Consider the following 26,996-nt stretch of genomic DNA (forward strand, 5'->3'; position numbering starts at 1 on the left):
GTGCAAATGAAAAATTTGGCTGTTAGCGTTCACACATGCAGCTCATCCTGAAAACTTGAGGATTTTTTCAGAAGGTTTTTGCAAGTGTGAAAGCACTATTAGAGGAATGTTTTAACTAGACACATGAAATTCATTAATTTTTCCTATGAAATAAACAGAAGCCTTTTAATGAGACTTTTCCTACTTCTGAAAAACACTGTGTTCCAATTATGTTGATATGTTATGCTATGTTGAATTACTGGAATAGGGGTTAGTCTGCCTAAAATGGGAAATTGTCAGATCCTGATGTTCACTGCAAAGGACATATGTTTTGTGTCCTTTATTGTATAACTTTTCTGGGTCTCAGGAGGGTATAACCAGGTATAAAAAATCCTCATAACAAGTTAATAAAATTCAAACACAATTTTTTTCCTGTCTCATGCTCAATTCTAAGCCATGGACAGGTTTAATATGATGTTAAGAAAAAAGTTTTAGTTGTGTTAAATTGTATTATTATTTTCTTCTTGTTTTCCCTAATCTTCTCAATCTTTAGTCTCTGTACAAAGGACAACTACCCCTTAACCTTCCAGACTTGTGTGATGCCAAAAGACTGTCAGATGTCTGATTGGTCATTGTGGAGTCCATGCTCAAAGACCTGCCGGTCCACTGACCTGTCTCCCGGTTACCGCCTACGATCAAGGATTATGACACACATCCCAATTGGAGGGGGAAAACAATGTCCTGCTCTTGAGGAAAAAGAAGCTTGCAACATCATAGGAGATTTACTTCCAAAGTGCCCAAGGTAGTTTTAACAGTGATGGATAAGATAACAATTGAGCATGCAATTTGGAAGCTATGTTCATGCATATTATTTAGATACATGTATTTGTTTATACCATTGAAAAAATAAAACCAAACAATGATTTTTAATTTTGCTTCTCTGAGCAGTTTCACCTGAATTATTAAGGGAGGCTGCAAATATTAATTAAGTTCAACATTAAATTACTTTGAGTAGAATTTGGCATTACTTCAATTACCATGTGAAGCCCAATGACCGTATTTACTGTTGGGAGTTCCAGGCATTAGTGAGAAATTTTATTAGCTATTTGGCAAATCTGGGAATAAATTCCTTATCAAGAAATGTATTCACAAATGTGTTCATAAAGGTGTCTTACAACAAATGTAAAAAGATCTAAATCCAACTCCTGTAGGAAAATCTGTGACAGCTGCTGAAAGTTGGGGTACCCAGAACATTATTGGTGAAAAATTGAAAATGATAGCATCTGCCTAAGGTAGCTTGTGAGGGGTCAAACTAGGTTTTTTTTTTTTTTTTTTCTTCAGTTTTCTGAAAGCACAAAATCCACTCCTTGGTGGAAAAACTGCCAAGCCCACTTTTACTTTAGTAAGTGTTTTTTAGTAGCTTTATTTGTTGATTTCAATATGTCTAATACTTATTAGAAATCAATACTGTGCCACAATGTCAAATTAGAGCTTAGATCATGACCAAAATATCCAGCCCGACCCGAACCGAGCCAATGCAGGTTCTCTCAGAGCCCGACCCAGCCCATCCAATATCCTGTATTTATGGGCCATAGCCTGATGAAAACCTGACATTTGACTTTTAAAATTTACATTTGAATTTTTTACAGACATCTCTTAATGAGTGCAACACGAAAGCATGTATTACATATATTATTATATATATTTTTTTAACTGCAAATTTATTTGGATCCCTTAAAACACAGATTAAAACACTCAAAACAATTTTTTTTTTTACAAACCATCTGCTCGTCTCCCACAGTTTGGCGTTTCTAAGTGGTGATCTTTCAGCGTGAGTGTACCTGTACTTGAGCTGTGGATCCGTGTTCTGCTTGTTGTTGTTAAGATAAACTTTATATATATTAATGGACAAAGCCTGTATGATGTCACCCATCTGTTACTTTGAGGTCAGCTACACCATATTTGTGAATAACTCTTATCCTTCATAAAATCAAAACTGATCATTTATTTTTTTTAAACTGTGTGCCGATCGAGAATTCTTTTCTTTAAACATGTTCATTTCTGCTGTAAAATTGCCTCAAGTGGACACTCGACGAGCTGCCGAATCGGCTTAATTTTTCAACACCGGTGATTGCCACTTGAATATACCAGGGGCCTCATGTATAAACGGTGTGTGCGCACTAAAATGTTGAGTACGCTGTGTTTCACGCACATGTCAGGATGTATAAAAATCAACGTGACATGAGAATGTGCTGACCCTGATGCAAACTCTATACCAGCCGTGAGCATGTGCGGACCATCCCGCAAACTCTTGGCTCCACTTTTTTAACTTGCCAGATGAGCCATAATAAATTTGCCACTCAATTTACTGAACTGTTTTCATGAAGTGGGGTAAATTCAAACATATTTTTCATAGTTTGAGTAACAAAAACATCAAAACAAACAGATGCCTTAACCTCTGTGCCAAAACCAAATTCGCTATTTTTGTGACATGGAGATGTTAACACACATCAGGGACTGTACAGTCTCCGAGTCGCACAGATATTCATGACACCAAGAAAGCGGGCCCGGCACCGGCACCTAACACAGAGCCAAATGCAGCTATACAGCACCGTTAGGATACACAGAACGTGAAACAATGAGGGAAGTTGATAAAAAGGCAAACATTTCTCCTCATTATTTAACAAGGTAACTTAATGTGTGACTTATTCCACAAGGAACGTCGTTCTTTTTTTATTCGCTGAATATATCTTCATATATCGTCATATTTACAATCAGTCTCTGTGATTCCAGCACAGCGTCAGTGAGGACGCGACCTGACTAGCGCCCCTCAGCAGTCGAAGCCAAGGGTGCAGTGGATTCGTGCGTCTCCGGGAGTGCACGGTCAGCTGCTTTGGAGACGCTGGCTTCAGATCTATCTTCTAAGTCCTGTTCACGTTCCGTTTGCATCATGATCTGGCCCATAGTCTGTAGCATGCGTATTTATAGTAATTTGCATAGTTATTAATGGGAGGAGACAAGGCGGGGCCAAATGGCTCGAGCAGCTGCGCTCAGTTTCACGTTAATCAGTCCCTCCTGCGGACGTTTTGGGGGAATGTTGCGGCCTAAAATGACTGATTTCGCGGCAGCGTTTAAAAAAAAGTGCAATGCATGTTGCGATGTTTTTAGACGTTTTTTGCAATTAAATTGCGGCAGCACGCGAAAATTGCAACACTAGTTGCGATTTTTTTATGTAAAAAAAAAAAAACGAGACTTTTTATTATTAAACTTGTTTTGTTACACAGGCTTTGATGTCATTGAGTGATGCCTAGAAGCCTAGATGCCTTTGAACCTGAGCAGAGCCATTAGCTTTGTGAAGTTAATATATTCCTCTGCCTCACTCAGGGACGTCTCTCTCTCTCTCTCTCTCTCTCTCTCTCACACACACACACTCACTCTTCATCTGATCTATTTTCATTAATACACGCAAGCACACACACACACACACACACACCATTTGTACCCTAATCAGACAAGCTCTACCCATGCTTATTTATTTAACTCACCTTTCGATCTGGATGCAGCAGCCTCTGTCACTGTGATTTGTCTTGTATGTTGTCTGTGCGTTTCAGTCATTCTCCTGGTGTGTTTTGCGGTAGATCGTTGACTTTTGTTTGTGTTCCACCACAACGCTGCACTGGGGGGAATTTTTTTTTACCCCTGCTTTCGTGCAGAACATCGGGGAATTGCCTTGCACGGTCCTTAGCTGTAGGTAAATGTGCGACGTTTGTGTTGGACATGTCTGCATCTCAATGTAAACAAGGACGTGAGTAAACTTTGGTGACGTATGGCTCGCCGTTTTTGCTGGTGACTGCTATCATAGGTGAGACTCGCGGGGGAAACTATTTTGATTGGTCAAAGTTGCAGAAAGGTTGCGGTGATTGGACAATATTGCAATGTCGCCCAGAATTCACAGGGATTGGTTGAATTTGCGTTAATTGTTGCGATTGCGACATCGCAACTTCCTGGATGATGGACTGGTTAATTGGGATGTATAAAGGAAAGGTGAGCAGGGACAGGCGTGTTTTAAAATTTCTGTACGTAAGTTCTTTCCCAACTTTGGGATAAAAGTTGCGCAGTCTTTTATACATGAGGCCCCTGGTACTTTGCCCTTGCTGCCAAATGTATTATATCTGGTCAAATATGTAGATCAAAGCAGGAATAATGTATCCCGGTTGTGACAGTGATCTTTTTGCGAGCTACTATAGCCATCAAACCCTTGGTATCGCAATTGTCCAGCACAAATATCATGCACCAGGTATTACTCTAGGTGCAATTTGGTACAGGCTGTGGCTGAGTTGATCAAAAAACAGAGGGTGAAGCATGCACAGCATTCTCTCAGGAGTAAAACCTGGGACTGAATTCTTAAGCAGAGCCTGTCTTTTGACCCCAGTGAAATATGGATGGGTGGTAGGAGTTGATGGTTAGGGTTAGAAAGGATTTGAAATGTGCCAATTCCAATGGACCCCAAGGCTCATGTGGAGCCACTCTAGTTCACAAGCTGTTTTTTTATTAAAGTTTTTAATGAATTCATGAAAATAAAAAGCGTGGCTTGACTTTCAAAAATCTACATATATTGTATATATTGTTTGGCCAAAAGAATTACTGTATTATACATTTTCCCTTTTTTCTGTCCTCCATTAACATGCCAAATGTTATATTGATTTATTTAAAATTTGGTGAATTTAAGTCTTTTATAGATATCACATTTTGAAATTAACCACAAAAAGATATTGTGAATTCACAATCATAAAATACATGTTTTAGAGTTTCATTTTCATAATCACAGAACAAACAATTGTTTTTTTCAATATTAAATATTTCTCTAAGAAATTATCTACAAGGATGAATGTAATTTATTATCTTAAAATGTGTTTCTTTTGCTTTTGGTGAAATGGGGAGAGTGAGGTATTTAGTCCTAATTCCTGAAATATTTTCAAAAGAATATTTCAGTATTTTATTTCTTTTAATAAATGTTTTCTTTTTAATGAAAGAGTTCAGAAGTTAGAATGCCTCTAATAATCTTATTTGTACATTTCTTTTATCCTGTCATGTTAACGTGCCTTTCACCATATTTAGAATTCCTTGAGGAATTGCCTTAAAGGGATACTTCTTCCATTTGCATTAAGCTTTGTATCATTAGAAACCTGGTAGTATTTTTTAATGGTCGTGCATCCCGCCCTCATTTTCCCCTGAGATGGGAAATCTTTGTATTTCTAAGTCTGAAAAGGAGCCTCCGATGACGCAAAAATCGTCATTTTGCGTCATTGGAAGCTGTTGTGGTTAGCGGTGTGAAGCTACAACGCTAGTTCCTCCTATTTTTGACCACTGAAGCTACAGGCCAATCACAGATCAGTGGGTGGAAACTCCCTCCCAGAATCAAAATTTAACGTCCGCCATATTTCTTGGAAGCTATGCTAACAGGCTCTATGGAGAAAGCTGATAATCACATTTAAACCCCCTGCCTCTAAGGATTTGAATACATCACTTTTCTAAGACAGTGATATTTGTTTTTCCAGATGAAGTTGAAATTGGACTGATTTATAGATTGAATTGAATTGTCAGAAATATCGAATGAAAAAGCAGGGTACATTATTCTAAAAGGTATTTCACTTTAGTGATTGGCCAAAGATTGATAAATCCCTCTGCAACCAGGAATTAAGAATAGTCTTTTGTTATAACCACACCTAAATATTTCACCTCATCTATAACTGGAATTTCATATTACAAGATTACCAAGGGGTGATCATGTATAGACTAATTCACTTTTTTAATTTTAAATTCAAGTGAAGTCCAGATGCTTTAGAAAATATCTCGATTTTCTCGTTAATTAGAGGGATCTGTTCTGACCTTTTGACAAAGATTGTGGTATCATCTGCCAGCTGAGTAATGGACAAATGATTGCCTAACACATTTAAGTGTATATCTGGTAGGGCTGTTGAAATTAATCATTTAATCGATGCATCGCGATGCAGACTAGAAGATTAATGCATCGATGCAGGGACAGGACGTAATCGATGCTGACGAGGGTTAGAAAAAAGCATCTGCTAACCGCTAAATGCGGTTGTTTTGTGCAGCGTTGAGTGAGTTTGTTTTACCTCAACACACACGGTGGTGTGTAATGAAAGTAACGTAGGCTAACAGAGGGATTTGTGACAGAAAACAACTTAAATTGTGTTGCTTGCTGACTGAGCAGAGTCAGATGGTCCTGCACGCTCAGACCACAGTGTTCCGCTTCAGGCTGAAACGGCTTGACTCGGTGGCTCTTTAGCCGACCGCAGCACGGGTTAGCATCTTCATTACAGCTAAAGGTGTGTTTAAACTGATGCCTCGCTGTCTTAAGTCCAGGATAACTAAAAGAAGGGAGCTGTGGCGGTGACTCGTGATAAAGTGAGCGGCTGTAAACACAGTTGACTCCCGACACAGTGTCATTGAGAATCACCGCTAATAAGTGCACCTCCGCTAAAGCTGCGTACGTTCGATGAAAAACACATTCTATTTCTGACAAGTTCTTCACAATAAAAGTCCCCGGCCTATCTGTAGTGCTTTTATTGTGAAACACTCATATCAGGAAATGGGGTGATAACAGCAGTAGTAACTTAACACAACTCGTCTGAACTAAAAAGGACAGAAACAAAACTAACCCTGAACAAAGCTCACAGCTAAAGGCTACACCGTCCTGAGAAGAGAACACACCGTGACTTAAAAACATCTTTCTCTCATATAATACACTAAACACACAAAAACCTAAACTTACTACCAATACTGTAGGCAACCTATATAATGTATTAATTTTAACTTACAATGTAAAGATATTGATAATGACATTGTTGTCTAAATCACTTTCTGAATTATACAAAAGGAGTTCATATTTATAAGACTGTTTGTCTCTGTTTATGAAAAGGAGCCATGTGCAGTAATATAGAAAATTGAAGATGAATCGTGATGCATCGTGATATCGAATCGAATCGTTGACTGGATAATTGTAATCGAATCGAATCGTAAGACCAGTGAAATTAAAAAAAAAATAGCTAACAGCTTTGCAACTAAGATAAATAATAAAGAAGAGCAAGGACAACCTTGTTTTACTCCTCGATTTACCTCAAATCTTTTAGTTGTACCTTGTTGAAGCAGGGAGACAGAACTATTAATGTCAGTGTAGATCATAGAAATAAAATGATCAAATTAGAGCCAAAGGGGGTCACGTGATGACGGCTTATGAGACGGACCGTCTTTGGGGAGCTCTGTAAACACCCACCATATACTTAACATTAGAGATACGGTTCTTTTTTTTCACTGCCGTTACAGTATTATGTCTCTTGAACATTTGTGGTTAAAACAACACCAGAAACTGCCATTATCTAAGGGCAAACCGCGGCAGCAAACCACGGAGAGCACAGCTACGTCGTTAACCGAACATGGCTGCGAGCGAGAAGAAGATGACAGCGAGGTTGAGCTTGAACCTGGGCTGGCTAAAGCGTTGGAACTAATGACAAATAAATTTATGATGACCATTAATGACAAACTCAACCCTCTGGCAAGAACAGTCCTCTCGCATACCAGCTAACTAAAGAGTGCTAACGACCGACTTGTTGAGGTAGAAAGTGAGGATGCTACAAGTTGAAACAGCTTACGGGCTACAAGAGGCTAAAATGCTAGCCCTCAAGAGGAAAGTTGAATTTCTTATAGACCACATAGACAAGCTTGAGAACAGCGGACGACGAAAGAACACTCAACTGTGGCTTTGATAGGAGGACATTTGGTTAACCATCTGGTGACCTGGTGCGGTGAAAACAATCTAGAGCTTAACGCTTTGAAGACAGTGGAGATGGTTGTGGACTTTAGGAAAAATGCAGCCGTCCCCAGCACCATCACCATCGATGAAACCACGGTGTCTACTGTGGAGTCTTTCCGCTTCCTGGAGACCGTCATCACCCAGGACCTCAAGTGGGAGCTGAACATCACCTCCCCCATCAAGAAAGGACAGCAGAGGATGTACTTCCTGCGGCAGCTGAAGAAGTTCAACCTGCCAAAGACCATGATGGTTCACTTCTACACTGCCATCATTGAGTCTATCCTCTCGTCCTCCATCACAGTCTGGTACGCTGCAGCCACAGCAAAGGACAAGTGCAGCCTGCAGCGCATCAGCCGCTCTGCTGAGAAGGTGAGGCTGCAACCTGCCATCTCTCCACGACCTGTACACCTCCAGGACCCTGAGGCGTGCAGGTAAGATTGTGGCCGACCCCTCTCACCCCCGCACATGGACTGTTTGAGACTCTCCCCTCTGGCGAGAGGCTGCGGTCCATCAAGACCAAAAGCTCTCCCCACAAGAACAGTTTCTTCCCCTCTGCTGTCAGCCTGATGAACAATGTCCCTGCCCTCCCCCCCTTCCTCCCACATAACCCAGACTCTCATCAGCCCCACAGTCAGTAAAACATCAAAGTAATGTGAAGGCTGAATGTGCTTTTAAGCGTTACGTTAATGCTCACCAGACTTTAAATTAATTTTCTTTACGTGCACTCTGAGTAGATTTATATACACTGTAAGATTGTTTCATTGTCAACTGCACAGCTCCTTTATTGCACATGTTGTACTTTTTGTTTCTTATATTTTTACATTTTCAAATTGTATATTATATATATTTGTAATTGCTTCTTATATTTTATTATATAAGTTCTTACTATTTTTGCTCTATTTCCTTTGTTAACTGTTTTTGCACCAATACACCAAGACAAATTCCTTGTATGTGTAAATGTACTTGGTAATAAAACCAAATTCTGATTCTGATTCTGATTCTGAGCTGTTAGTGGGGACTGCAAAAAGTAGACATTGGAGAGTCAATATACATCTTTTGAGAAATTTGAAATTTACGTCATATGTGACTTAAATATTCCCATTTTCTACAATAAGTATTGGTTTCTGTATTATTATTAATATCAAGTAATAAAGCTTTAACTTCCTCCACATTTTTGTGGTTTTAAATTTATATCGATCATAAAAATGGTCTATTAAGAGAGAAGCTGATATTGAAACATCTGTAACAAAAGCAATGATTTCTGGATTACTTTGCTGAAGAGAAATTCTAGATCTTGATCTTCCACTGGGTTTTATCCAAGAAATGTGTCTTGTATGTGGGATTTTCTCTCTCCATACATCAATAAAAAAGGTAATATCAATGAAATTCATCATCTCTCTGTTGTGGTTGAAATCTTTGTAATTAGATGGACAGATATCCAACCACTCATCTGGCACCATATTAAAACCTCCACCTATCAAGGGAAAATGACGTCTGCCTATATTTCGTAATTATTTCTGAGAGATTCCAATACTAATTTGTTTTTACCTATATTTTTATAACCAGATATTGATCAAGATTCATACACATACACATGAATGATATGTGAATATATGTGAATATGAACTGCGCTTTGAGTCCTTTACAAAATAAGAAAGCAGCCTTTGGCTTTGTGTTGTCCTTTAGACCTCTGGCATTTTAAGAAGAAAAATACATCTCTGACTTTAACAAAAACACAAATTATATAAAGTAAATTTCTTTCTGATAGTTTGTTTTTTGCAAATCCTTGCGTGACTCAGACTCCTTTGTCATTCTACATATTCCATCGCGATGTTGGCGCTTGACAAACTGAATAATGACCGTTGTCTTCACCTTTTTCTGACCCGATGAACTGTGTCCACTATCGTCAATCTTTTGAGGCCCACATTGGCGCAATCTTTTGCAGCAGGTTAATGACCTCTCTGTTTTCATTTAGCTTGTCTTTCATGCCTTTTATTCTCAGGTTCCATCACCTGCTGTATCTTCCATGGTCACCTGCTCTCTCTTTAAGGATGTTTTTTTCTTTTTGCTGCCACCTTCCCTTCTAACTCAGAAACTTTACTTTTGCAATCTTTGAGTTCATCCACATTCAATTCCAGCGCTGTAGCCAGGCTGCAAATCATTGTACTGTCCTCCTTAATCTTAGCATTGATGTCTTCAAGTTAATTCTATTCTTGTTTGGTACACAATGTGTTTATAGCAGCTAGTATGGATTCACAAGGATTCCACGTTTAGTCTTACTCACTTCCTCACATGGGAGCCTGTTGTTGTTGTGTTTACTGGGAAATCATCGAGCACTTCAATGTTTCTTCTATCAGGTCCCACATTAGTAGCTTCCATTGTTGTAGTCTTCTTGTAGAAGCTCATCAAGTGTAGCTTTCTGGTCGATAGCTTTGATGTTTGATTTGTTGTTCGTTGTCATTTGTTGTTCTTTTTATAAATCTTTTGGTTTCTTTTCTTTGTCAGGCTATTAAAAAACATAATCCAAAACAAATGTGAGGAAAAAAAAAACAACTTTTGAGGAACTTTAGCGTGCGCTCTGAAAAGTACGTCCGCTCAGTCGGCCATCTTGCTGGCCCCCCACCAGAAAGTGAACTAAAGAAAGTGAGGTAGGTGAAGAAGGGAAGTGAAAGATAACAAAATAGTGATCTTTACAATCATACTTAGTAATTTATTGTAAGAAAGGCTAGAGGCAGAACAAAAGTAATCTCCATGTATAAACGGTAGCACTGAGTGGACACAACATTTAACAAACAGATAGACAGGCGGGTTGCTTTGGATAAAAGCGTCTGCTAAATTAATTGTAGAATTGTCTGTGTAATTTTATTCATACGGAGCAGCAGACACCTACAAGGATTTTTTGTACATATCAGTTTAATTGCAGAATAAATCTAACTTAACAACTGTAGTAATATTTAAATTCCACCTTTTTTGTATGTATTTTCACAATTGAGTAAAATAGGCAATTTTAAATAATTAAAACTTTTTTAAATATTTATTCACACATTTGAACTGCAGCTTGTGGTAAGTGATACTCTTGGGCGGTGTGAAAAAAAGTAGTTCATTCACAGGGTGAAGACAGTGAATGAACATATCTCAACGGTTCTGTTGCTGCTTCTGGCAGTGCTCACTTGGACATCTTCGAGAGACAGGTAAATGTGCAATTTTACTTCTCTTACTGTATGTTAATGTGAGTAGTTTTCTGTTTGTGTAATGTTAAAATGTTGTGAATATTTGCCAATCCGAACTTGCTAAAGAGGTGAGTGTAATACGTACATATATGTACTTGCTCAATTTGATGGTTGATTAGCTTAACTTCAGATGCAGGGGGGTTACATAAATCCAAAGTGTCATAATTAATCATTTTTCCGAGCGATTGATTGAGATAGTCATTTAAAAAATGATGTCTAATTTTGGTTGTTAATTCTTTTCCTGTTTTACATTTATTGTAATTAGATGGCGGAGCAGATTCTCACTTCTAAGGCAGCAGAGCATGGATGACTGTGATCAAGGAGTATGAAGACACAAAGTTTGAAAGATTCAACCAGCGATAAAAGATGCACGCATGTTCCTGTTTATGATGGAAGGTTTTCTCACGGTGTTTGCACTTGATGTATTTTCTCAGAATAGTTTTTGCAATTAATGTGGATTAGGGTTAGATTTATATTTGGTATGTTGAAATGTTGTATCACCTATTTTTTATTTGTGATTTTCATTCAATCACATTGTTTACCACTTTGAAGCTGTCATTGTTAACAGTGTAGTTAACTGGTAAGTTCCTTCAACATGTTTTACTGTTACTTTAAAAATGCTCACTGTTATTAATAAATTACTTTACTATACTACTAAGTATAAGTTGGTTAACAACTATCTATGAAGAGTTGTTAACACAATGTCTGGATGTGTTAAATAAATGAGGCATTGAAGTCATTTAAATTGTGTTTGAGTTTTGTATTCATTTTCTCAGGGAAAAAATGTTTTTGGTGTTTTGAAATATTAACTCTGCAAGTGCTAAATGTAACACAATATGAAGTGTGGACTTTTAACACTGGGTTTACATAAGTTTAACTAAAGATGAGAGTACATTTTTCTCTGAATGCGAGTAGTAATTTAACTCCTGATAAGTGTTAAAATATCAACTCCCTGAAAATAGTTACTTTAACCAAGGCTGAGAGTGTATTCGATGGTCTCAGATGTACACTCATATTGAGTTGATCTTGAGAAGACTCAGACCTGGATCCCTGAGACATTTCACAGTGTGAAGATGTATTTTTAAGTAGTCTTCAAGATATTGAAATCAATAAAATAAAGCTACTTTTAAATGTACATGTAAATGTATGTGTGGCCATTTGTCCACCAAGGAGTGGATTTTGTGCTAAACAAATGCTTGCAATGGATTCAGAATCCGGAAAACGCCTAGTTTGACCCCTCACAAGCTACCTAATCAGGCTAACATTTTAAATTTTTCACCACTAAGGTTCTGGTACCCCAACTTTGAGCAGCTCTCAGACTTTCCTACATGAGTTGGATCTCAATCTTTTTATATAAATTATAAGACACCTTTATGGAGACAATTCTTGGTGAGGAATTTATTCCCAGATGTTTGCAATCTGCCCTTACTAGATGGATGAGATATATTGTTTGACTGAACATCGTTGTTTCAGGAGTATTTGGGCTTTTTCATACTGACTTACTGACAGTAAGCTAAGCAGTTAATAGAGAATAATTTCACGGCTGGTATAGATTTTGCTCTATTTTCTTAATCGGAATGGAATGCCTGAAAGCAAAGGATTTACAAGACCGGTGGGAAAGTAATTGTAGAAATTAATAATGTGATAGCTTACTGAAGGCTGTTTTTGTGTCAGACTCCTGCATCATTTTTGCTTTAAGAACCAAATTTGTGTATACATTTTAAAATCATATAGTCACGCCTCCTTCCTAATAAAAAAACTTTGAGGCTCTTGCCAGAGATTGCTCTTGTAATTTGTCTTTTGCTGTGACTTTCTAAAATAACTGCTGTTTGTATACATATAATGTATTCTGTTGAAAAGTGAGCTTTCATTTCAAAGACTTCTGAATGAATTTAAGTCTGTTAAAACACTACAATGAAACTCCAGTTCATCTCATACCCAACAATGATTGCTTGTGCAAATGTTTTTGCATGTCTGGGTCCACTCTCACAGGTTTGTGTGGAAGACCACTGACTGGGGGGAATGTCGCATTCTCCCTTTATTGAGCCAGTGGGACCGCCGGCTGGGTAACATCAGTATTCTATGTGGAGGGGGTATCCAGAGCAGGAGGACATACTGTGTTCAAGTCTCTGATGACTCAGCTGCACATAACAGGAAGGAGGGTAAGAATAACTCATCTCCATCACAGCTGTTCCAGAGCATTGTGACTCATGAGATACACTCTAAATTGATAGTAGATTAATTCCTGTGCTGTAAGAAAACATTATTGAAGTGAGAGTTAGTAACAGACATATGCTGGCTTTGTAAACTGTGTTTTCAAAGGCTTTAATTGGCTAAGATGTAGCTAAGGCCATGAACAGCCTGGATCCCTTCTTTGCAAAATAGCTAATTTACCCCCGTAGATTAAAAGTGTTCTTTTTTTCATTTTAAAGAGTTGCAAAAAACATATACCTTTTGTGACAGCACCAGACTTTTTTAATCCTCAGATTCAAATTTTTAATACATCCAATTTATTTTCAAAACCAGCAAGCCCCAATTCATCTTGAAATTAGACTGATAGTCATTTTTCACAAATGGTTGTATAAACAATTTAGCAAAATGACCTTATTGGTTGTTTTTTCAATTTATCAAAAACCGAAATAGTAAAAAAAATAGGGCTTCTCCAAAAGGGACAACTCTTGCCCTATCATCTGTTTCTCTGTAATTCAAGATCATAATATCCCCAAATGGATGTTCACAGACAGGTCTTTGAATCACTGAACTTGAAGGACAAAGATCATGAGTCAATATATATATATTGTGTACCTCGGAATGAACTGCAAAGCTTTAGCTAATGTAAACATTTATGGCTGTATACCTGCAATTTTATGAGCTTCTGGTCAAGTGGAAAACAATATCCTTCTGTGTGATGTCTTCTGAAGGAGAGAAATAGAAAAATACAATAAATTAAAATGGAAGGATAAAAAAGTCTTCAAAAAGCATTTTATTAATGTGTTTAAGAGTTTGTCTCATGGACATAAACTACTTTCGAAAACCTTGTAAATTACTTATGGTAGCAAGCCGATTACTAAATGGACATTAGGTGAATTTCTTTTTGGTTTCATTAAAATGGAAATTTGCCACTCATTGATTGGCAGGGCACATCTAAATTGAGTTTAAGATTGACTCAACTAGTATGTTAAAGGTCAAAAATAGCCACTCATTTTGTTTGAGACACCAAAGTCAGCAGGTGACTGAGCTTGCAATGATCGTCAAGCAAAAACAGCAATACTTAGCAGTGAAGTGGGTCTTGTCTTGTTTTGCCTTGTCTTAACATCTCCATGTTTAGTTCCTATACATTCCCTCAGCTGGCGACTGCCCATTCTTCCCCAACGTGAACTCCAACTTGGCCTGCGTTCCAAAGCCCAGTGTATCATTGCCTTTTGTTTGTTCAGTTTCCAGGCCTGTGAACGCAAGGCTGTGCGCTGGTGAGGAGCCCCCCTCAGCTGTCCAGAATTGTTCCATCCCTTGCCAGCACCTCTGCCTGCTTTCTCAGTGGTCTCCTTGGGGTCCCTGCGTTCATGAGAACTGCAAAGAACCACAGGGGAAGAAAGGTATGATGGAGAAAATTGTAGCTACGAGTTCAATGTGTTTGCTTTTGAAAGATCTTAACTGAGTAAGAATCAAATAATGCAATCATGGCATGTTTATAACTAAGTTTTTAAATTTAGTTCATAGGCCTATATTTTCATTATTTATGTATTTTAATCCATTAGAATCAACTTAATACGTTCTAATTGTGAAACTAATTTATTATAATAATTTAAAAGAAATAGCTTTTGATAAGCAACATTCAGTGAGACAAGTTTAAAGCTGTGTCCAAAACCACATACTAAAATACTACCTACAACATACTCAAACAATGTATAGGTGCATCTCAATAAATTTGAATTTCGTGGAAAAGTTAATTTAATTCAGTGTTTCAATTTGAAAGTGAAACTCATATACATATATATATTGTGGATTAATTGCACACAAAGTGAAATATTTCAAGCCTTTATTTGTTTTAATCTTGATGATTATGGTTTACAGCTCATGAAAACCCCAAAATCAGTATCTCAGAAAATTAGAAATTGAATTACTGAAATAAATTTACTTTTCCACGATATTCTAATTTATTGAGATGCACTTGTATACTGCAGACCATTACTATGCAGTTAGCAACATACTTAACTAGATGAAACATGTTGTTCTGGTCTGAACAATATACATAGTTTATTACTAAAATATACATAGTAATTTTGATATTATTTGAGAACATATAAAATGCATGAGAGTTTGGTTACTTTTATTTTTACGCTGCTTGTTGGCTTGCTAGCAAGCTCCACCATTTGATAGTCTGAGAGACATAATGCAGTTTAGTATGAATTATTCAGACCAAATTAATTTCTTGTACCAGGCTGTATATGTTTATTTCTGCTGTCAAAATGAACAACTTAATACGGGATGTGTATGGGACTTCTAGGTCTTTGGGAGACAGCCTCAAGAAATGCAGTTTTTTGCACATCCCTATTGGCTTCACATTTTTCTTTACACTTTTTTTTGATTTTCACATTTTTGAACAGACATACACGGCATACAAACAACCATAGTACAAAACATAAACAATGGAAAAAAAACACTCCCCTCCCCCAAGGCTCAGAGATAGAAAAAAAAAAAGTAATACCGCTATTCTACGAGTTTACTTTTAAATGCAATATAATTGTAAACACATGTATCACACAGATAGATACAAAATATATATATATATTATCAGATGAGCAGAGCATTGAATGTAAGGGAGAGCCTTCAATGAAGTCTATAAAAGGACTCCAGGTCGCAACAAAGTCCCTGCGTCTTTTGCCTGTTTTATATCTGAGCATTTCTAAAGGCAGAAACGAAAGCACCTCCTTCAACCACTGTAGAAAAGATGGGCCTTTATTTGAATTCCAGTTAAAAAAGATAAGTCTGTGAGCAAGCAACAACGCAAATGCCAGAGCATTCGCTTGAAAATTTGTAAGCGTACAATTTGCTGGTGCTATGCCAAAAATGGCCATGTGGAGATCAGGAGTTATCGTCTGTTCGCAAATATGGGGAACTACATCAAAAATACGTCCCCAATAACTGTTTAGGGAGGGACATGGTCATGGGACAGCTCACAGAAAAACACAAGTCAACTTCTATGCCAATGTTGAAATGCAGTATCCAACACAGATGAAGGAAAGAAAGGATTATTTGCTACTGGAATAGAGAAATCGGGGTAAGACTGTCATCTTCACTATGTTGATTCGGCCTACTAAAGAAATAGGCAGTGTTGACCACTTTTTAAAATCTTGTGTTGTTCTTTCTAGTAGTGTTTTAAAATTATAGTTATATAAATCGAATGAGTGACTTTGATCCCCAAGTATGTAAATGCATTTTTTTCAAGTTTGAAATTGGGAAAATGGAATAGTCGTTGTTTGTGTCATTAATTGGAAATAGCTCTTTGAATAATTTAACTTAAAACCTTACAGGTGGCCAAAATTATCTAGAATATGTAGTAGTTTTAGTATAGATTCTGCTGGGTTAGATATATATAGCAAAAGGTCATCGGCATAAAGTGACACCTTATGGGACTTACCCCCCGAAAGATACCTCTAATGTCGTCCTCCGCTCTAAGAGCTATCGCCAGTGGCTGAATCACCAACTCAAAAAGATAAGGGGAGAGTCTACAACCTTGCCTACAGCTCCTATGAAGCTGGAAGTAGTAAGAAAGCATAGTATTTGTCTGTACTGGAGCCATTGGGTAATTACTGTATATAGTATTCTATTACATGATAGAAATGATGGACCAAAAGTAAACCTTTCTAAAACAGCGAATAGGTATTGCCATTCATCACTGTTGAATGCCTTCTCGGCATCTTATTTACTGAACGGTATGAGCTACATGATGTGGGGTCTTTATCCTTTTTGAGTAACACTGATATAATTGCCTGCATCATAGTCTCCGTTGGTTGAAGATATCCTGATATAATGATTTAAGTATTGGTTCTAATTTAGTTGTAAATGTTAAACATTTGAGACAGATCACTAGTCGGTTGTGAACTATAAAGGTTAATGTAAAATTGTTTAAACTGATTATTAATGTTGTCCGGGTTGGTGGATTTCACCCGTCACTGTGCATATTTCAGAAATAGTATTTGAGGCTGTGGACTGTCTGATCTGATGAGCTAAAAGTTTTCCAGCTTTTTCTCCATGTTCATAAAATGTCTGTTTTGATTTAAAGAATAGCTGTTAGCTTTCTTTTATTAGCTTAATTTTACCACTAAACTCTCCTGGGGCTCACCTTCGCTTGGTGGAGGTCGGAGGCTGCTATGGGCCTGGTCTAAAGTCGGAGCAAAGTCGAGGTTTAGCAGCTCCTGTGGCAGCTTAGTGAATGCATCTGTAGGCCACTGGCCAGGGCCCGTGTTCACAAACATTCTGAGAATCCTCTCAGAAAGCTTCTAACTTAGCTTAAAAATTCCTAGCAAGGAGTTATTTAGAAACATTCTCAGAGCGGCTCTGCGCAAGGAATGGACAGAAACTTTTATCTTAGTGAGGACATGTGGGAAAGGAGCTACAAGTGGGATTCAATCCTGGGCCACCCGCCTGGAGGACCAAGGCCTCCATACATGGGGTGCACGCATCAACCACTGCACCACCAGCGCCCCCATTCCCTTTAGTCTTATTATTCTATTGTCCAGTTAATTGTTTTTTAAGGCAACGCCATCTAGCTTTGCCCATGTGAAAGATAAAATCTGCAAAAGTGTAACAGTTAGCTGTAAAAAGAAAAGCCAACAAAGTTGTTCACAAAACTAATTGTAAACATTTCTCACTCTTGCTTTTAGATACTACTGAGTGTAACGACCAAAAACCATTGAAGACAGGACTTACATGCACAACAACACACAATCTTAGGATGAAGTACAAAGTGTTTTACTTGCGAGTGAGTTAAAATCAGAACAGGAGAACAAATCCAAAAACCTGAAAAGATCAATACCATAGAAGTCCAATGCTAGGAATAAATGCTGGTAAGCTTGACACGAAGGACAAAAACGAACTGACACAGAAGGAAGGAGAAACACTGGCTGTGTTTACATTGTGCACAATTTCTTCAATCTGATTGAAATCATTCCGATTGGGGATTCCGATTTCACTGTTTACATGGACTCTAAATAAAATGATCGGATTATGCCGTGCTTGTTCATGCATCGACATTAAATCAGAATAAAACCATTCTGACATGCGCAGGCTGGTCTCACCTTTGTTACCTGCCGGAAACATCAGAAGAAGAAGCTGACATTTCAGCCTGTGTTTGTAAACAATCTACACTGTCACAAGGGGCCCCGCCGGGACCTCCGGGCCCCATGAAAAGATCTCACATTGGGCCCCTACCACAGCCCAACCCTCGGAGAATTGCTATAACCACACCTCCATCACACAAATGACCCATAACAACTATGCTTTGTTTTATACCCTGAAAATGGGAGATAAATAATCACTGTAATATTTCCTCATAGTTTAAAAATAATCTAAACTTTGTATTATGCACCTTTCAGACATTTGAACCATTTCTAGCAGAATTGTTTTACTTGCTATAATTAATGTTCTGAAGGCTTTTACTGTCTAAAAGTGATCTTATTGGTTAGATGATTGAATGAAAAAGTATACAGACATTAATGATAAACTGTAAACATACAATAAATACCATGACTTTAAAATGAGACTGTAATAGTTCTTCACTTTTCTAACATTATAATTTGTCTCACCTGAAGTTAAAGATTTTGTTTTTTAGGCAGAAGTAGCGGACTCAGTTAGCGCGACAACATTGATATCACATGAATTTACAGTTTACAATGAATCTGTTGATATCAAAGATGTTATTGTAGCTTGCTGGGAAAGTCGCTAAATACCGCTGCAAAGTGGACTCATTTTTACCGTGATGTAACATTTCTATAAAATGGGGTCGTATCTATGAAAGAGATTAATGAAATACATTTATAGGCTACTTAAAACACAAATATAATCCAAACGAGACTGGTCGGAGAGGGTCGTCCTCATGGAGTTCACGGCAATCATTCATGAAGTTATGCGCTCTGATGGAGAGGTATATGGAGGCGTCACTTCATGTGGGGCAGACATGCGCAGTAACGATCATTTTATCCCAGCCAGGCAGACACAATCAGATCGAGCGTGTACATGGATCCTGATCCGAACAACGATCGGCATAAACCACCCCTCTCGATCCGAATGAAATTTCTTTCCGAATGAGCCTGATCAGATCAGTCTGTTCAGATTGACATGTTAACATGAAGCATTTTTATTCTGATCAGCCTTTTATTCCGATTATTTGTGTCCATGTAAACGCAGCCAGTGACTAAATACTAAGGTGAGGGAGAGACAATGAGAAGCAGCTGGAAACAATCAGGGCCTGGCCGACAATCACACAGACGGGAAACACATGAGGGCATGTGGAGGATCTGAAACGAGAGGAGAGGTAAGCAACACAAAAACAAAACATAAAAACATGAAAACATAACTTCGGATGCTGAGCTGGACATGACACTGAGATGTTAAGTGTTGTTTAAGAAAGTGTTTGTATTGTACAAAAATATACTTGAGTTATCCTGCAAATGTGTGCTTTGAATATTATGAATATCAAATTGTGAATGATATTCAGACACTTCTTGTTGTTCTCTTTGTTTATCCTTACAGATAAGGAATTCAAAGACGCTGAGTTGGAGAGTGTGTAGACAATGATGTGCGTTAACTTTACTAAGGAAACTATTGGCAGTCCTGAAGACAAACCTGGGGCCGTATTCACAAAGCCTACTAAGAGTTGCTCCAATTGACAAAATCCTTAGAAGATTCTTAGAATCATGACATATTCACAAAGTGTCTCAGCCCGTAAGAGATCTTTTAAGGTGTGAAACTGTTAGGAGTTAGGAGGACTTTTGACAGGATGAAGAGTTTCTCAAGCTGTGGAGAAAATGGAAAAATGTTCTCCAAACACTAAATGAAGAATAATCTTTTAGACTCATAATTGGGCAGAACAGACAGAAATGATTTGTGCAGACATTTCAATCCATCTCTGACCTTTTTCAATACAAAGTGAGACGTTCATGTCGAGCGTCTCTACATGTGGTTACCTCCACAGGTGCATTGTATCACTAATTAAGGTTCTTCACATGCTGCTATTACTCAGCATGTGGAGAAGCTGCTGCACAAGTGAGCATGTGATTGTAGGCAATCTACTTTTAAAGTAAGTCTTACAAATGATCCCACAGATGCTAATGTCATAGTGGTCATAATTACACAATGGGTGCATTCGAATTGCAAAGTGCCTTTACAACCTGTCAGTAGACAGTACCTACTATCCGTGCTGTATACTGTTTAGTACCTACTGTTCAGTAGGCGCGCACAGTAGGCAGATATTTGTTCCTACTTCGTCTGATTCATTCAGTATGGAAGTGGCATCATTTAAGTTACCCGAACCGGCCGTATCCACCCATTTTTTTGTTTTTTTTGTTTAGCTCTATTCAAGAAGAATAATGCATATATACAGTCAGGTAAAAAAAAAAAAAACAATATCATAATGTAAATCACGTAAAAGACAGATTAAATAACTAAATAACATACAGTACATACATGAAAGACAGTAATATACAGAATATAAAGTAAACCAATAAAGACGTATTTAAATAGTGAAATCATTATTTAAATAGAAAGGTTTTATAATAATGCAGACCTTTGTTTGCACACAGACATAGAGTCTGTTTTCTGCCAGGAATTTCCAAGATCAATTCCGGAAGAAATCTCTGAATCTGTTGAGGAAATGGCCTTATGTGTTGAAGTAAATATGTCTGTAAATGTTTTTATTACTATATTTCTACTGCTAAATTGTATATTTTGGAGAAACTGTAACGATCGAATTTCCCTCTGGGATTAATAAAGTATTTCTGATTCTGAAATCGAGGACCTTAGTGGGAGTGGCCTGAGGTGCTGTGCATTCTGGGATTTGGTGTCTTTCATCCACATGAGCCAAAAAGACACTTTCTGCCTTTTCTCGGCCAAGAAGGCACCAACTTCAAAATTTATTTCACATTTCTACTACATATATGACCCAGTGTCAATACAGATTCATGTTTCAACGGGTGAAGTATCCCTTTAAGTCTTAATAAAATGTTGAAAAGAAAAACAGATTGTTGTGATTTTCTCTTCAATATATTGTGTTAAGTTAATGTAAATCAAAAACATATTTTTGTTAAATGTACTGCATAAACTTGTTTAGAACCCAAACAGTATTATTATTATTATTGTTATTATTTAGGATACTTAAACTTGGTTTTGTGCATTCTAAACACATTGGGCCTCATTCACTATGCGTAGAAATGTTCTTAAAATAAGTGCATACGCAAAATCACCGTCGGATTCTTGACCCGTGCGTACCAGTCAATTTTGTTCTCACCACCTTGTGTATGCTAGTGAATCAGAATCATTCTAAACAGACGTGTGCCCGCAAGTATACAGTATACTAACATGCCTCCATCTCTCAATAGAAGGACATTGGGTTGGTGTATCAGGACGAGAGCAGTGAGGTGGAGACAAGTAGAAGTTGCAATAGATGGCCCCAAAAGGCAAAAAAGAGCGGTGTGTCCAGGGACTTATAATGGCAGCCATTCTGTACGTGCATTGTCAGTTTGAATCAGCTGATAAGTCATTCATCACACTCAAACATGTTATGAAGGTCTCTCTTCTCAAGGCACCAGCTGCAATTTATTTCTGCAAGGCTGGACCTCTACACTTTTTTGGACATTAATCACAATACGTAAATGGCCATCTATGGCTTGGTAGAAGAGTTGATAGTCTCTCCATCGGTTGGCGGTTCGATCCCTTGAGCTCCAGAGAAACCGACACTGAACCCCAAATTTCTTCATGGCATTTGAGGTTTGAAAGTGTATAGAATTAGAAGAGTGAATTAGTACTGATGAACACTTTGAATCGCAATCTTTGTCATCAGTGGATGAATAGGTGAATGTGACATGTAGTGTAAAAGTACTTCATAAAAACAGTGCATGAGTCATTTACCAAAAGTTGCCTCGATGTAATATGAAATATAAACAAACTGCCAGATTGTAAACTTGCAGGTTAACTTTTTCCTCTGCTCTGCTTAATTAAGTGTCACTGTGCCTCTTTATCTTACTTGCTCTCTCTCAGTTGCTTAAAAAATCTTCCAATGTGTACTCTACAACACGAGTTAGAGCAGAGTGTCAAGGCGTTCATGTCTTAGCAGAAAAGAGAAGTAAGAGTAAGAAGTCTGACCATGAAATAACTTCTCCAGAAAGTTAAATTAATGAGATAATGCACATTTCTCTTCATCATGATTATAGTTTCTGTTGTTTAATTAGCCATACCTAAGCAGACAGACAGCTGCAGATGATGGTAAATGGACTTGAGCTTATATTGCACTTTTCTAGTCTTCTGACTACTCAAAGCACTTTTACACTGCTTGTCACACCTACACATTCACACACTGATGGCAGAGGTTGCTATGTAAAGTGACCATCAGAAGTAACTAATCCCATTCATATGCCGCCAATGAAGCAGCGGCCCGGAATTCAGGGTTAAATGTCTTGACATGACATGTTGCTGCAGGAGCTGGGGATCAAACCCTCGACCTTCCAGCTGAGAGACGACAACTCTATACCAACTGAGCCACAGCTGCCCCGATGATGAAGAGAGAGAAAACATAGAGCCAGTAGCAAATGATGGTGGAAAAAAAGAAAGAGAGGAAAGAGTCAACAGTGAGTTACGAAAATAGTGCAGATACTACTGGTTAAACTATATCTGCAAATTGGAGTGATTGAAGGAAAATATTTTGTGATATTTCAATATAGTAATGGTAACCAAAATACATTTAACAATTTGTCCAACTCTAGTCATTGAATGTTACATATTAGCTGGTGTGATAATATCACATGATCAGTGGTTAAGTGCTTCTCAATATATCCTCAAATCCTAGTACATTGTTGTTGGTTAGATACATTTAGATAAATCAGATCAACAAATTTGGTCTCTAATGAAAAAAATAATGGTAACCAATACTGACCAGAATTTTTTTTGTATGAATTTAACTGAGCTTTGACAGCTTTCCAAAATTTTGTCACTTACCTCTTTGGTGATGAGGAGATACATGAAACATAATCTTGTTTCGGTTTCAAAAATGGTTAGAGCCTGATGAAGGCCAGTCATATCTGACTTCTTTAGAGATGCTACGGTGTGTGTAATCAAGTGTGTGTGCTTAAGTCAGCAAGCAGAACAGGTGGTGCTATTCATGTCTTAGACCTGTCCTGAAAGGACAGCATGACCTCCTCCCTAATGTGAGTAAATGTGCATGAAAGCCTCTTTGGAGTAACTGAAGTGTGGATTGTTCAGGTCAGTGCCTGCACTATTCAGAGCTGGATCTCTATGAGATAAGCCTGCTCCGACAGACAGTGTCATTAGTGTATTTCAGAGTGGGAAACACAGCACATGCTGTTTTGCACAGTACACTCTTTGGGCATATAGTCATTTAATGGTATGCAGAAATACCCGGAACCAAGAGCAGACAGGGTATGAAATTAAGAGAAAATAACTTGAAATGAGCTTTGTTGCCTGCTACAATTATTGAGCAGTGGGCATTGTTATGATATCAGTCATTTGCCTGAGGCAATTGAGATGAAAAGAAAATGTCTTGCTCCTATTGAATGTGCACTTAGCCTTTGTGTTTCAAAATGTCAGAATATACTGTGAGACCTGCCGGATTCAGTGTACAGGTAGAAGAGTCAACCAGCCGAGATGCATATGCCAACCAACTTCTACCACCAGAGAATTGCACATTTAAATTACCGTACCATAGCTCTCTGTTGGCCTATAACTTTTGCTGATTTGTAGATGAATATTTGAAGTCAGGGGCTTACTGGATATCATTTACTACAGTACTGTCTCTACTAGAAATAACAAAGGGAAAGGGGGGTCCACAGTGTGTTGATGTGTTTAGCATCCTGTCAGTTTTCTGTGTCATCAGAAATTTGCAAAAGCTCAAAGGTAAATTGAGATTAAAGATCAAAAAATGTAGTGATAGGGAGGCTGTTGATCAGTGGTAGAGTCAGTTGTCTCTCAACCAGAAGGTCGGGAGGTGATCCCCAATTCCTGCAGCTACAGTCTGATGTGTCATTGGGCAATATACTTAACCCCAAGTTGCTTCAGCGGCAGCGTGTAAATGTTTATCAATAGGATAAGTTAATACTGATGGACACTTTCCATAGTAACCTCTGCCATCTGCGTGAGAATGGGTGTGAATGGATAGCCGTGAAGAAGAGCTTTGAATAATTGGAAGACTAGGAAAGTGCTTTACAAGCCTATTCACCATTCACCAAATAAGTCAGATTCTAAAATAATTAGGTAAAAAGTATTTCATTTTAAGCCATTAGGTAATTCATATTTTGTTGAACCCATTAGGCAATTATTATTTGTCTAAAAAAATAATGTTTATTTCAAACATTTTCAACATTTATGAAACATTAAATGCATTTTCAGACATTATTGTTCATACCATGTTATTATAATTTTCTTGGGTTGAATTTACAGAATATCTTTTCAACATGTGCCAATGGACACAAAAATCTCTTGGGGTTTTTCTCCCATTGCGTAAATGAAATTTGAATATTTCCAGATAACTTCAATGCTTTGATTAACATAATCTATATTACACAGAAAACTAAATTATTACGAGTATTGTGATATAATGATTTTGGATTCTCAAATCCAGTGTTTAGTTCACACAAGATAAAAAAAAAAAAGAAACTTAAGACTTGTCAGATGTAGTTACACACACCTCCAACTAGCTTCTAATACTTACACAGCAAATAGATACTTTCCCTTTCATATCTATTTTGTTATATTATGTATTTAATTTTTTTTTTCAAATGTATTATGATAGTTTAGTGGCACTTACATGTACGTCAGCTCACTCATTATTACTCTATATTTTTGATTGGCTGGTACTGGTTTTGCATTCTTTGTGTTGGACGTTTGCTTTTATTGTACAGGAATATAAAATGCTTCTCTGAAATATTTTTTTGTTTCTTCCCTTTCCACCTTTTCTTGTCAGGTTTCAAAAAGAGGAGGAGAGAGGTTTTGTGGGAGTCCAGCAGTCCTCCAGAGACCTGCCCTCATCTGATTGAGTTCATCCCTTGTGACAATCCTGCCTGTTCCCTGTGGAAGGTCCAAGAAGAAGCAAGATGCATTCCCAATAAAAGCTACTGTGGTCCTGGAACTGTAGCCCTAAATGTGTCTTGTGTCAGTGCTGAAGGTAGTGATCTACATTTGCATCCCAAATATGTGATTTGCATTAATGTCCTTATTCCTAAATAAGTGCATTTGTTGAGATAATTGATATACCACCTTAGAGATTATAGGCCCTAATGATATTCAAAATAGTATCTCGTAAAAATCTCAAACTATTCTTTTAACATTTTCTGTCTAAAAAAGATGATCTGCCCCTGTACCAGTGATCAAATATAATAGATTAATGTATCTTTATAATACTGATAAAATGCTGATTTGAATATTGATCATTTTTCTTTGTTTAGTATGGGCTCAGCTTTACCTTTTAACATTAAAAGGGCTCTTACCATTGACTGCAACACTTATCTAGAAATGTAATTCAACTAGGTCTTCAAGTAATGGTGGAATTCATCAAGGCCACAATAGGGCCATTTGTGCGGTGGTCCAGACAGTTATTGTTTTCAAAAGCATGAACCATCAAGTACAATGTGATCCATTGTGTGCAGCCATATCATCATGTTGGGTAATAGCAACATTAGTGTTAACGAAGCATGCGTTATTCATGAGCGTCCATCAGTGAGTTTATGAGCACAGAAAAACACTTGCCTTATTAAAAGTCAGAATCGCAGCTTCCTACCAGGCACCCATTGCTCATCTCCATAGATTATGAACCTAATTGCACAGTTTATAGCCGGTGTTTTATTAATATGTCAGTATGGATCATGTGTGTGTTCATCACAAAGGCAGAGGAGGGTCCAAATGTGTTAGGCAACAGGATAATCTAATGCATTTTGACAGGACAAGGTAGGATAAGCTTTGGTGGGATTCAGGAAAGACTATCATACATACATTTATTTTTACTGAATGTTGACAAGTTATTCACTCTTTCTTTCTTAATTAGCTTATTGGACTTACCATACTATACCATTTAGGTTATTATTACAAACATTCACATCAATGTCAAGGCCACGTAGTTAAGCTGTACAAAGTCCTGCAAGAGCCTTATTTTTCATACTAGATCCCTGTGCTGTCTAGTCAGTTCACCGTGACAGCAGTATTGAAGTGTATGGACTAAATATATTTTACATGATGAGTCGCAATTTCACAGGACAGTATCCAGCAAAAATTCCCGGTGGGCCCGGCCGGTTGTACAATGACATTAAATAGATCATACAGGCTGCAATCTCTAGGGATGGGTCCCTCAGACCCCGGGAGGTCCTTGTCCGACTGGAAACACAAGCTTAACATAGGTTCCGTAAAGCCGTCTATTCCTTGACATTGGTTGATCCCTCCGTCCAACCGGTTTGCTGCTGACAGTGAGAATAAGGGAGAGCCACTACCAAGAACAAGCCGACAGCCAACAATGCCTACAACTACAGAGTGGGCATGTAGGATTCAGTCTATATTAATATTATAAAAGTATAGTCTAGACCTTTTCTAAAAATGGAAAGTGCTCAACGATTTAACGCTTTATAAATGAAACTGACTTGATTGAAAAAAAAGTTTGTAAGGAGGAAAGACTTGTAAAAACTGTAAAAGCAGTAAAACTAGACAGAGTGTAAAAACGAATTTCCCCTCGCGGGATCAAT

The 26,996-nt window shown here is 37.7% G+C and overlaps 1 protein-coding gene across 1 annotated transcript in view; it reads left to right on the forward strand.

Moving 5' to 3' along the window:
* The window catches only part of thsd7ba (thrombospondin, type I, domain containing 7Ba), a 125,727-nt gene that overhangs the window by 36,988 nt on the left and 61,743 nt on the right, over positions 1-26,996 (forward strand). The window contains exons 5-8 of the mRNA XM_061053692.1: positions 533-781; positions 13,036-13,205; positions 14,478-14,636; positions 25,232-25,432. Of these exons, the coding sequence (XP_060909675.1) occupies positions 533-781; positions 13,036-13,205; positions 14,478-14,636; positions 25,232-25,432 (779 nt within the window). The remainder of the gene's footprint in view (positions 1-532; positions 782-13,035; positions 13,206-14,477; positions 14,637-25,231; positions 25,433-26,996) is intronic.

The sequence above is a fragment of the Labrus mixtus genome, chromosome 13 (assembly GCF_963584025.1).
Source record: "Labrus mixtus chromosome 13, fLabMix1.1, whole genome shotgun sequence".
Taxonomy (NCBI): Eukaryota; Metazoa; Chordata; class Actinopteri; order Labriformes; family Labridae; genus Labrus; species Labrus mixtus.